The 14083-nt window shown below is 39.3% G+C and overlaps 1 protein-coding gene across 3 annotated transcripts in view; it reads left to right on the forward strand.

Moving 5' to 3' along the window:
• Positions 1-4618: 4618 nt before the first annotated feature.
• The window catches only part of MUSK (muscle associated receptor tyrosine kinase), a 91044-nt gene continuing 81579 nt past the window's right edge, over positions 4619-14083 (forward strand). For all 3 annotated transcript variants that reach the window (XM_064578931.1, XM_054509342.2, XM_054509343.2), the window contains exons 1-2: positions 4619-4702; positions 13862-13988. In XM_064578931.1, coding sequence (XP_064435001.1) covers positions 4624-4702; positions 13862-13988 — 206 coding nt within the window. In that variant the 5' untranslated portion in view covers positions 4619-4623. The remainder of the gene's footprint in view (positions 4703-13861; positions 13989-14083) is intronic.

Here is a 14083-nt window from a genome sequence, read left to right on the forward strand (position 1 = left end):
AGGACTCCAGCCGCTCCTGCCTTTCTGGAGACCTTGAACTATCTATTATCTCTTCTTTTTCTGTGACTTTAACTTCTTTCTCTCTATAGGATCTTTCACAGCACACCTTCAAAATAAAGAAAGAATAAGTTCTGGGGGCGCCTGGCTGGCTCAGTCAGTAGAGCATGCATGCAACTCTTGATTTAAGGGTTGTGACTTCAGGCCCTATGTTGGGTGCAGAAACTACTAAAAAGAAAAGAAAGGAAAAGATAGAATAAATTCTGTCTTTGTCCAACTTCTCCCTCCAGCTGCTGCTTAACTTTCACTTCCCTTCATGGTCACTCTTCTTGAGAGAATCCTACTCATGTACTGTCTCCATTTCCTCACATCCTGCTCACTCTCCAGTCTGTGCGCACCACTCCAGTGTCTTTTTTTTTTTTTGTAAAATATTTTATATTTAATGAAATAGTACTAAAATTCTTTTATTATTATTATTATTATTATTATTATTATTATTATTATTATTATTGTTAGGTTAATCACCATACATTACATCATTAGTTTTTGATGTAGTGTTCCATTTAGTACTAAAATTCTTACCTCATGCCCCACTGCTCCCCGGGACTGCCCTTCACCAAGAGCATAAACCACTTCTATGTTGCTAGGTTCAACGGTTCCTTCTATTGGACCACTCAGCAGCATTCAACATACTCCATGCTCTCCTTCTGGAAATGCTCTCTTCTCTTCCCTTCCCTTTTGTGACACACTACTTTATTAGTATCTATCTTTCTACCTACCTAGCTGCTTTGTGTTCATCTCTTTTTCTCGCTCTTTATCTTTCACTGACTTTGAAAAGTTGGAATGTTCCATGGCTCAGCTCTAGGGCTTCCTCTCCTTCCACACGCTTCCCCTCAGCCCATCTGCTTCACTTCTGTAGCTTTCACAGCAATCTACACTCCCATGGTGTTTCACTGCTCTTAGAATGAAGCTCTTACTGAGACAAAGAAGACCCTGAATGACCTCCCCTGTCTGCCTCTGTAGCTTTTGCCCTTACTTCCTGCACTCCCAACAAACTGGCTTTTTCCATTTCCATCACAGCACCATGGTCCTCCATACCCTGGCCATTTGCACATTTTTCTCCCATTGCTTGTTACAGTCCACCCCCACACCTCCCAAGTTTGGCTGTCTGACTTTTAGTCATCCTACAGAGCTGAGCCTCAGTGGCACTTCCTCAGAGAAGCATTTCTTGCTTCTCGGACTAGGCCAGCCTCATTTTTTTTTCAGGCTCAGTTTTTACATAATTTTACAGTATACTCTCCAGATTATATTTATGTAATTTTTATTATTCATTCCCTCACCAGCCATTAAGCTCCACTGCCTGTTGCTCAATGTCCCACATATAGTAGGTATTCAGTATAATGCATTAATTCACTGAACAAACGTCTTCTTTCAAGAGTCCTTTCCAATTTTATAAGATGTAGGCCTCGTGATGCACCTCTAATCACTATCCTAACAATTCAGGAGAGATCCCATCCATTTTTAAAAATACAAACCCACACTATTGACTCCCCAGGAGTTTTCTGGAAAGGGCTGCAGACCAGTGAGGCGGAGAATTAGGTCATTGCCCTTTATGATAATTAGAAGGGGCTCTTTGCCAAGCTTCACCAGATGCATGAGAGCCTGGTGCAGACCACAAGCACTAACATGGTGATGTGCTGACTCCAGCAGGAATGGGGCTAGTCTCATCAGCTGCTGTGCGGCTGAATGCCAGTGTCTAGTTCAAGATGCGGCTCAGAACGGTGCTACTTGCTCCTTGAGCCTACTTGCCGGGAGTTTTGGCCAGCTTCTGAGATGCAGAAGCAAAGACAGCAGAGGTGGTGAGGCAAGCTTCATTGGTGGCTGACTGTATCTTATTAACGGGAAGACAGGCCATCAGCCCCATGTGCTCTCTTCATGCCCTGAAAAAGCCATGGAAGAGTGGCACCTGGTCTCACCCTCTGTGGCTGAACAAGCCTGCTAGTATAAGGAAGAGATTTGCTGGCATTGTAGGATGGAAGGCCCTCTTGTATCAGGGTTACAAGAAACTGCTGCAAGGAGTGTAACTGGCTGGCAGCCTCTAGCTGCCACACTTTAGAATCTGCTGCAGTGGGCTTTGCTCAGCCAACGACTGGTTCATTTCAGACCAGCACTCTCCCTCAAATTCTACCTTGAATTTTCCCTCAACAGAGTTTTGTCTCCCTTTAACAGTGCGTGGTACTGTGCTCGCCTTGAGACACAGGTTGTGGTGGAATTTGAAATAGGAGATAATTTCCTGGAATGACTGGTCTAGAGGGTGCAGTTCCTACTGGATTCAAAGACAGGCGCCATCACTGCTCATTCTTTATTTTAGGGGAAAGAGGATGAAGAGTGCTCCTTCGGAAGTCTTCTTCCTAGGTATCTGAAAGAGGGCCCTTGGGGGGATATCACCTTGGACTTCCCTTCATACTGATTTAGCTCACAAATCTAGAGTCAACCAAATTTCCAGAACCCTGCACTTTCCCTAATGTTATTTATGGAAATGACAGGTAGCCACACTGTTCATCCTGCTAATTCCTAAACTGCACATAAAATATGTGCTCATCTTACTAACATTCAAATTTTCCGTGAAATAGACAGCATTCACAGGGTATTCTCAACAGAAACAGGAACAGAAATAGGTTTCTTCTATTAAAATTACATTAGGATTATTTTGGTTGCAGTTTAAGGACTTAAACTCATATGAGCAAAGCCCCCCCAAAGGGTGAATTTATTAATTTAAATAACAAAGAAGTCCAGTAGATAGAACTGGCTTTGCACATTATTTCTTGTTCATTGCGCATAAAAGCTTCCAACAGCCCTGGCTTACCTGCTCCTCACGGATGCTGATCTAAGAAGGAAGAGCTTATTACAAAAGGTCCAGGAAAACATACAACCTTGACCTGGCCAGTATGAGCTATAAGCCCATTTCTTAATCAATCACTATGGGTAGGTAGTAGAGGTGTTCTACATGGAAAATATTTGCAATTTATATAATAAATGACCTAAATTTTTTATAGTGAGCATACATTAAAACTCCTATAAATAAGAAAAAGAAAAATGACCTAAGAAGAATATAGACAAAAGCCACAGAAGAGGAAAATGAGTAACAATAAAAATATGAAAAATTCTCATTAATAACAGTATTCAGTGAAATAAATGTAAATTAAAACAATGAAATACTATTTTTACTCTATTCAAATGTAAGAATTCAAAGGCAAATGTTGATGACAGTGTGGGGAGATGGGGCCTCCCATACATTGCTGGGGAGTAAATATACCATCATATATCCATACTTGAGATGACTCTGTTGTCCACAGAAATAATGGGTAGTGCAGTATGTGTTAGCATGGTAAAGTCTCCCAGACAGATTGTTCAGTGGGAAAAGGCAATTCACACAGTAGAATGTTTTGGAAGCTGTGGAGTTGCACCTTTAGGAGAACTTGCTGCAAGGAATGTGACTGGCTGACAGTCCACAGCTGCCAACTCCAGGGACTCATGAAGCCAAAGAATGAGGGTACATCAACACAAGGCAAAAAATCTTAAGCAGTGTGGTAAGTTCAGTGACAGCGATGTGCATGATATAGACACAGACATGGACACAGAGACACAGATATGTGCGTGCCCAGAGGAGGCAAACCCAATGCAACTTTGGGGAGATATGGGACTTTGGATCTGGGGTGGCTCCCAGGAAGGATGATGATAAAGTGAGATGTTAACTGGGTACAGAGAAGAGGAAAACACTCCAAGCGGGAAGAACAGCATGAGCAACTCATGGAGGGAAGAAAGCTGTGCACAGGGAACTGACAACAGGTTGCTAAATACTAAACTAGAGGCTTGGATTGCAACAGATGAGGCAGCGAGATAGGCAGAGTCCAGCAAGGCCTCCTTTGTCATCCTAGAGAGGCTGGAATAGGTTTGCATGTGGCGAGAAGCCATGGAAGGCTTTGGAGCAGGAGAGTCCATCTGAGAAGAGATTAGAGGATAATAAGACACAGGTGAGAACAGACAGGACGCTGTCACTGTCTTTCAGAGAGGGCGAATGTCTGGAAAGGACTTTGGGATAGTGTTATACTAGTTGGAATCAATGGAGGGGAAGAAATCTAGGAGCATGGAGTTGGTACCATCTGTAGGAATTGGTATTGGGCTGGAAGTAGGAGGTGGGGTGAGAGATGGGGAGGAGCCCGATTAGAGACACCCAGGGTTCTGGGGTGAGGGCAGAGAGGTGGTGAACTGAATCAGATCAGGAAACCTATACCTCAGGGAATACAGTGATGGTTGCAAAGGCATCTGGTATTGTCCTTCTGCCACCGTCTTAAAAGGGATTCTAAAGGGATTTTCTTTCCCTTGTTCCTCCAGCACTACACTTGCATTACTGGCCTAAGTGGATACTCACCAGCTGGCCGTGTCCATCACTACAGCCAAGTCTGAGAATTCTCGAGTATACTTAGAGCCTGTGGAGCTGCTGACACAAACAGTCATTAGCAGACGACCCTTTTGTAACCAACTATGCTTTAAAATGTAAACTGTGGGGGCATTTTGCTTGCATTGTCCAGAAGGAACTTTCTCCTGCCTGAGCCTGGATTAATCATGAGAGAGCTCGTCAACATTCCACTGGTACATATTCTTACTTTGGTTGCCTTCAGCGGGACTGAGAAACTTCCAAAAGGTTTGTTTCAGGAATCTTGTCTTCTTGTTGCCTTGTCACAGTTCTAGAGAGTGAGTGTGTGTGTGTGTGTGTGCGTGCGCGCGCGCTCTCTGAACACAACCGATTCGTATGTTGATGGGCTTGGGTGTTACTTGGTGAAGTTGGGGTACAATGTATGGAGAGGGAGAAAACTGTTCAAGTAAGCAGTTGCCTGATGGTCTCATTTCTACCAGCATCCCTCCCCCGCTTAAGTTCTGCAACAACAAGTTTAGCCACCCAGTCCAGGCGGAGCTCTCACTTGTAGGGAACCATCAGCAGGTAGACTGTACGTTATCAAGGTCCGTTTTGTTTGTGTGTGTGTGTGTCAAACTTCAGGGTGGTCTAAAGATGATGAAAACTTTCTCACATTAGGTTTGCCAGGAATATAATCAACCCTACTCCCAGATGTCCAGATTGTTTGCTTCTGAACAAAAATCATTTCCATTTTCAGTTTCAGTTTTGCAAGATTCTGAGTAAATATTTTAGTTCCTAAAAATTGGAATTAAAGAAAGACTCACACCATTTGCCTATATAATAAAAGCCTGAAGACAATGAGTTCTCAGTAACTTTGAGGTTGGAGGCATGATTTGGCTTGGCAAGAGACTGTGAAAGTTTTTTTTCAGAGCCTTTGGAATGTACCGGAAATAACACCACCTCAGGGAAAGGAAAGCAACTTAAGAAACTGACAGACACCTGTTGCAGTAGCAAGAATGTCCACAGTGATATGGTTTCTGGCCAGTGTATTATGAAACTGAGACGAGTGTATTTCAAATCAGGAAGAAAGACAGGAAAATATGTGATTTGCAAAGTGACTGAGGGCTTCTTTGAAAATTTTTTTAAAGACATGAGTAAGACTGATATCAGTTAAAGGGTTTTCAGATTAAATGTATTAGAGTAAAAAGAATTTTGTGTTTTATGATACTCTCGAATTAATTATTTTCCCCTCTATGTTACTTTCCCAAAGAACTGAACACGTTTGTATTGTGTAGGTAAGTGAAGGTAGTATCTGTATGTAGATGGGAAACGTAGCTTTAGATTTTGTGGTTCACTAGAATTCCAGGAGCCACAAGGGCAAGACTGCTAATGAGATACAGCTTTCCTCACAAACAATCTGATTTCATAGATTCATGTTGTTTTGTTTTCCTTCTTTACCTTACACAAGCAGAAAGGTATCTTCAGATGTATTTAAACGTTTAATCGCCAACAAATACTTTAGGGTATCTCCAGATAAGGAAGAATCTAGATCTTTTCAAACAGCTAATAATAGACAGACTTAACATTGGCTTCAGATTATTTTAATACTTCCTGATCATACAACGGATGTCCGGTAAGGTAGCACCTGAATGTTCACACATACGGATTGTGACAAGTCTTACTTGTGCTATTCTAAACCACAAAGTTACATAAAAATGACATGGTTAAATGCTAAAATTCACTAAAATTCAGTCTCATAAGGAGCAAAAAATTAATTTTGATGGTTCACATCAGGATTTGGTACAGTAAAAAAAACCTATCTCTCCATATAAATAACCCCTAATTTATATTCTAGAAAGAAATGATTTATAATTTCCAGACTTTACAGGTAAAGCCCTTAATTCAAATGCACACTATCTCTAGTTTGAGAAATTCAAAATATGGTGATATAAAGATAACAAAGCCAAAAATTCTGGCTTTTAGATAAAATGATCAGATTATTAATCCAAATTTATTTGTTTGTAACTTATTTACTACTATAATTAGATTATAAAATCAAAAAATTAAAAGAATATTTTTGCCCAGTCTCCTGTATTTATGGTAAAATTTAAACTAGTATGAACCTAACACCAACCCTAGCCAAGAATACCAGGCCTAGTAGAACAAACATCCATTAACTACACACACCTGCTCTGAGAATAAACATCATTGTCAGAATTCATGGAATATACTGGCACAGAACCCACAAAAATATGCTATCATTTTAATACTACGAAAAGTAATAAAGATGTTCCACACAAACTATCTCATAGTTACTTTCTCTATTCTTGACAGAGAATAAAAAGAGTTTTTTAGATGGATATCTTTGTCCTAAGTCCTTTATCATGAATGAATCAAGAAATCTGCACAAGAATGTGTTACAAAGTAGACTGACAGATTTTAAATAGTGCAAGAGTAATTAGTGGATTCTTTTCTAACTGTCCATATACCATTGCCTCAATAAAATTAACAATAGACTTTGTAGAATTAATAGTTTATTGTTTTAATTTTAGTTTGAGATTCCCCATGTTCAAAGACAAGGGGAAAAGTCACTTGTTCTGAATCATTCCAACTAGTGATACTTAGAACGATGAGCTCAATATCATAACCCACAAGTAGGAGAAATTTACCAACCTTCAGGTATGAAAGTACCCAACATTTCATTGAATACTTGCCTTAACCACATACTTCACTAATATTTAGTGCTTTATCAGGGAATATTAAGTGTGTGGTGGGATTTAAAGTCTGTAGGAGTATAGGAGTTCATGGAAGCAGCTCTAAGTGTGTTTATTACGCACAAAGAACTCCTGTCCAAATGCCACTTTACTCCCATACCTAGAGGTTTCTGAGTCTAAGTGATCTATCTTCAGATATATTTGAGTAATTTCCTCTTCTGCATCGTATGTATACAAAGACAGGATTCACAGATTCAACGTATGACTAGGCACAGCTGTCACTGAAATCCAGGACACCGAGTCCTGGATGAATATTGACGTGCACTGAAAGAGCAACTCATTGCGTGTTTGCTTTAAATACTACTGACCTTAAAGAACAGAAAGAAGGAGCAGAAATGTCAAGATTTCTGCCACATTTCCAGAGTAGGAGGCAACTTCTCAGTGAAATAGGACTTAAGATCATGGGAGAAAGGGACAAGTGAGGGACCCGAAGGATGTGGCCCCATTCGGGAAAGCGAGCAAAGGAGCAGACCAGAGAATGCAGAAGAACTACTTTGGCCATGCTGAGGACCCAACTGGGCTTGGGGAAGGAGCCTTTGTCATGGCCTTAATTTGCACGAAATTACTGTTTTCACTTCATCTAACAATACTATATGCACATAGGAGCAGCGAGGACAGCTGGTTGGATTAGTTCAAGGTTGGTGCTCCCCGGGGTCTAGCTAAAGGACTAGAGAGTAAGGGAGCTGAGATTATGTGGCAACACACCGTGCAGTCGAGGATGAATAATGAAGGCAGTGAAGTGAGGACATTTAAGGCCTGGAAGAGAACATTAATTTCAAGTTCCTTTTCCTAGTCTCCAATGTCTTTCCATGTGTTTTTAGGGACAGTAGGTAGTCTCTGTGAGCCTCTGTTTCCTCATAAAATGAAGACGTGCAGAGTAGTGTTCAAAATATAGCATTATATACTATGCTAAGGACTGTCAATGACTGGGGAAATGTTCATCCTTGGGTAACATGCACATTTTAGATTGGTCCCTATGAAACTATGTCTTAACCCAAATGAATTCCCCCAGGAGAGGCAATTTCAGACATTCTAACTCCTACCAGCCTGTGACCAGTACCATTCCTGAAGACAAGGACAAAAGTGCGTTCTGTGATAAAGAATGAATGATACCACATTAATAAGTGACTGAGATTATCGATGAAGTTTACAAACTCCAAAGGCATCATCATAAAAAATAACTTGCATTTTATTATATCACCAGTAGAATAAATGTGTCAGTGTCTAAGCTAAATGATGAGCAATACTGAATATCCTCTTTCTTTGGGGAATCTGAAAAATTTCCAGCACCAAAACGTGTTTTCTCATACTGAAAAAACAATACTGTATTCATGATATTAGAAAAAAAACATGAATATATCCCAAGTCTGAGCTCTAATTTTCTTAAAACAGAAAGAAGCAAAAACACCTGGCTTCTTGGTTTACTCAGTCATTTGGTCGTGTTAATCAACAACTATTCAATCAGAAGCTGGTATGTCAATGGCCATGTGGTTGAGCCCATAAAAGGGTAATGTCATGTCCTTCTCATCAAGCAGCTAGGATTCAAGTTAAGCTACTCTTTGGGTACAGGAAAATGTTGTGCTCATTTTCATGTATTTGTTATTCATGTGGTCCTTGGATTGAGGGAAGAAATAGTGCCCTAGTTTAAACAGACTCCGGCTGAGATGAAAGCTGAATAAGAGAATGAAAGTAAACAGGAGACAGTCTGCTGAGTCAACAAATATCATTAAATACAACGATGTGATTTTGTCTGTAACGATTTGAAAGTGGATTTGTTTGGATAATTTTGAAAGATGGGTAAAGTGAACTTAACCAATTATATCCTGCCTATACAAATTGATATTAATGTAAATCTTATTTTTTCCTCTGTCTGTGAGTAGTATTAGGCTGAAGACATGGAATAGCTTAGTGTTAAAAGATAGGAACTTTAAACCAACCTTCACCTTGAAGTTCAGCTCTATAACTTCCTACTTTCATTATGTTTAGACAAGTTATTTAACCATTCTTAGCCCCCATTCCTCATCTGCAAATGAGAATAATAATAGTATCTACCTTTATGTTTGTTGTGATAAATGAGATAATGAATGAAAAGTATAATGCATGGCCCATGGCAGGTTCTTGATATTGGATGCTAAAATTATTAAAAAACAGAGTCAAACTTGACCCAAGACTGCCATGCCACTGTACATGATGGGAAGGTGTTAATCTAATAAAGTTCTTTGTAACACCTCATGTATGTCTCCATAAATGTCAAGACATTGTAACATTTACTTCCTTGATTTTAATTTATCTCAACAGTTTGTAAAAGTATTAATAGTATGTCTATTACCTCTGTCACTTTGGAAGTATCAAGTGAGAAGAAACTAAGGAATCAAGTTTATTTTATAATAATACATGGCCATGAAGAATGATTCTGAAAATATAAAATATAGAAAAGCTTACAATAGAAAAAAATCATCCCAACTTCCAAGACTACTAATGTATTGGTATATTTTCTTCCATTTTTTTCCTATGTATCATAAAAAACTGTTTATACAATTCTGCTACCTGCCACTTCTACTTAACATGAATGCATGAGCATATTCTATTATCTATACTCTTTAAAATACCATTTGCAGTGACTGTGTAAATAATACACTGTTTAGACAAGAGTTGCTGATATATGTTTAATATCCACCTCCCTGAGACAAAAAAAAGGCCCTCATCTGTTGCATTTGTTGATTCCTGTAGTGTAAATATTCCAACCACAGTTGATTTCAAGCTAACGACGAATACTGAATTGGAAAGAGATGTGCAGTAGCATGCCTTTATATACTATTTCTATTATACAGATACATTGGATGTAAATTACTTCAAGAGCGTAGATAATAGTGCAGTGTAGTAAAATAATTAGGAAGTGATCCATTTTGAGTATTATTATTTTGTTTTTGACATGATTTATTTAATTATAAATTTTTTATTTCAATTTGTTAACGAGTAGAGTTGACACCCAATGTTAACGTTAGTTTCAGGTGTACAACAGAGTGATTCAACTTCTCTATATGTTATGCTCTGCCTGTCACAAGCGTAGCCACCCTCTGTCACCTAAATTTATATAATTTAGTTTTTAATAATGGCTCTATTTAACAGTTGTCTCACAAAATTCTGGAAAAATTAGCACAAGGCTCTGTCAAGCAAGCCAGTACCAACCAGCTCCAGCAGACCCCAGCTAGAAGGCAGAACTGGGTGCCGAAACTTTCTTCCACTTCAGCATGATTAGTACAATTTAGGACGATTAATCTGTTTTGTACAGCGAAGGTCATCTAATGTGCCTTTCCATCTTGAGATTATTTCCTTGGGATAGAGTCCCAGATGTAAATATTAATGGTAAATTTGGTCATCCAGAGACCAGGAGAACCACTGAACTGTTCAGGCTTCTGTTTCTAAATTACCAAATCAAGTAACACACAGTGTTCCATATGGGCAAAGGCCAATTTTGAATGCTTCACATATATTCATTTAATGAACCCTCCTGACGAGCCTCTGTGGTGGTTTTATTATCCTCTCCATCTACAGCCAAAGATGCTGAGGCCCTGGCTGAGTGACTTGGAGCGGGAAGTGACAGAACAGGGATCTGAACTTGAGCCCTATGCTAGCGCCTCTCATTCTTTGGGCCGCTCAATAGTCTTTCCTTTTAAACAGTGAAAGCATTCAGTGGGGGAATGGGGTCGTCGGGGGATGGGCATTAAGGAGGACACGTGATCGGATGAGCACTGGGTGTTATATGCAACTAATGAATCGTTGAACACTATATCAAACACTAATGATGTACTATATGTTGGCTAATTGAATTTAAATTAAAAAAATAAAAAATAAATAAACAATGAAAGCATTCAATATTATCAATTCACCTTTGGGCCCATCATTATCTGCATCCAACAAATTTAATAAATATTCACTTTTTATTTCTTAATATCTGTATTACTATACAGTTGATATCTTATTTCATCCATGGGAACCTTCATGCCTATGTAAAAAAGATGTCATTTCACCTAAAAATTCTGCTGTCTTATTTCAGCTATTCTCTTCCCACCTTTAAAAAAATATATGCCTTTTATAAAGGCCTCGGAGATACAGTTCATTTAAACATCACATCAGTCAGTGTGCTAACCCTGGGGATAGAAAAAGGTCTAAGACATGGTCCCTGGCCCCAAAGCTCAAGATTTTTACAATTAAGTATGGGACAAAGACATAAACAGATCATTTTAATCGCACCCCTGTGACAAGTGCTATAAGAGTGACATTTGCAGGATGACCTAAGGTTCAGAAAAAGGGCATTTGGCTCTGTCTAGCAAGTCTGGGAAATTGGGAGAAGATGCTGCTTAAACTGGATCTTAAGAAAATAACACCATTAAGGAGGAAGATGTGGGCCTCATGGGACACTCGAAAGCACCGTGTTCCCTTACTCTCGGCCCATGAGTTTGTCTCTGAGTTTACTGAAAAAAGAAGGTTCGTTTAGATAGTGGATGCATGTTTTATGGCCAATGTGCCAGTTTGTTTTCATGAAGCTGTCACCCCCTACCCTCCAGCTAAAATATTGTTCACACCACTTACTTGGCTGTCATGTGTACCTTGCATTTTAACTAAAATGACCATATAATTTATTGTCCAAAGTCAGGCACTTTTGGAGTAGAGGGCACTATCAATAATTGTGCCAGGAGAGCAGGCATAACAGACTATTTAACTGATCGTTTTATTTATCTATCCATCCTCATTATCTAGATTGTGGCAGAGATGGGTTTTACACATCTTTGTTGCTTCTAGTGAACCTGGTACTTGCTACATGGAAAACAGTAAATAAATCTCTGCTAAATAATAATAATCATAACAAAGTGGTAATGATAATTATTTTAAATAAGATTATGCAATGGGGTAGATTTCCAGACCCACCCAAATACAGGTGTTGGCATTTTGCCACACCATCCAGCCCTTGAGATGCCCAGGACCCCACCCTGTTTGCTTTGGTGGATTCACAGGTTTCCTTAACCATTAAAGAGGGGTGCATCCCACTCCCAACCTGCTCTCTTCCTTCTTAACTTCTTTGTCCTCCTAACTCTTATAATCCAAGTGACCCTCATTTCATAGAGGGACAGGAAGAGAGAGGACCATGTCCCAGCCTCTCCTCCTGTTGTCTTTCTTTTCGTGGAACACACACACACACACACACGCACACACAGAGGCACATACACACACAAACAAAACAACAACAAAACACAAAAACAAAAACAAAACCAGCTTTGGGATATAACTCACATACCACCCACCTTACCCACCTAAAGTATACAATTCACAGAGTTGTGCATTTATCATCAAAATCAAGCTGAGAACATTTTCATCACACCTACAAGAAATCCTGTGTCCTTTAGGCACTGATCACCCCCTAACCCCTCCATTCTCCCCCACCCCGGTCCTAGGCAGTCACTAATGCATTTTCTGACTACAGAATGGCCCATCTGGACATTTCATATAAATGGAATCATACAGTATGTTGTTCTTGTGGCTGGCTTCTTTCACTTAGCTTACTGTTTCCAAGGTTCATCCATGTTGTGGTAAATATTGGTACTTCATTCCTTTTTACTGTCAAATAATATTCCATGGTTCAGATATACCCATTTTGTTGACCCATTAATCTGTTGGTAGACACTTGGGTTGCTTCCACCTTTTGGCTATTGTGAATAACACTGCTATGAACACAGTTGTATAAATATCTGAGTCCCTGCTTTCAATACTTTTGGGTATATATCCAGAAGTGGAACTGCTGGATCATATGGTAATCTTAGGCTTAATTTTTTGAGGAGCCACCATATTGTTTTCCACAACAGCTGCACCATTTTACATCCCCACTAGCAATGTGCAAGGGTTCTAATTTTTCCACCTCCTCGCCAAGTAAGTGGAATGTTGTGGATGTCAAGTGGTATCTAACTGTGGTTTTGGTTTGCATTTCCTTAACAGCTAATGATATTGAGCATCTTTTCACATGCTTACGTCTCCCACACAAGTGAAATTTATACAAACTCTTTGAAGAAATGTCTATTCGGATCTTTGCCCATTTTTTATTTGGATATTTTGTCTTTTTACATATTCTTTTCCTAATTTACTCACATGCAGATCGGAATTCTTTGTAAATCTGATGAAGCTTGAGCTACAAAGTCTTTTAAAACCCTCAGTGGGCTCTAGCAATGTGCTCATATGAACATATATTATTATGAAATTTGGAAAAAATTGTCTTTAAACAATTGTTACGACCTCTTTCCACTCTGATTCCCTTTTGTCACACTTCCCTTCAAGTTGATTTGTGTTGGGTGGCCACAGATATATTGTATGTATAATTTTATATTATTTTCCTTAAGGTGTGTACCCAAATTACATAACTTTGGGCTTCACAAAACCTGGATCTGCCCCTACTTATATAAAATAAATTCCTACTCTCCTGAGAGCCTTCTCTTTTGATTCTCAAACGCCTAGTTTGAAGTAGAAACAAAATTCTCTACATAAGATCTTCCTTCCTTTTGGCAACTTTCTGCTACAGGGAAATATAATTCTCATTCAGGTACGTGGTTGCCTCTGACTGCTCACAGAGGATTAGTAAACAGCATTCTAGGGTGTTCTCACCTGATGTCTCTTCTCCTTGTAGCTCCTGTCATCACTACTCCTCTGGAAACAGTGGATGCCTTAGTTGAAGAAGTGGCTACTTTCATGTGTGCAGTGGAATCCTATCCCCAGCCTGAAATTTCTTGGACCAGAAATAAAATTCTCATTAAGTATGTATTCTGCCTTTTTCTGTTAAGAATACCCACTGCTGCCTTGCAATTTAACTTTGTCATAAATGGAATCACAGCTCTTGGTAGTACAAAAG

This window comes from Mirounga angustirostris, unplaced genomic scaffold, assembly GCF_029215605.1.
Source record: "Mirounga angustirostris isolate CCGP_5_RB_7025 unplaced genomic scaffold, mMirAng1.0.hap1 SCAF_15, whole genome shotgun sequence".
NCBI classification, from domain to species: domain Eukaryota; kingdom Metazoa; phylum Chordata; class Mammalia; order Carnivora; family Phocidae; genus Mirounga; species Mirounga angustirostris.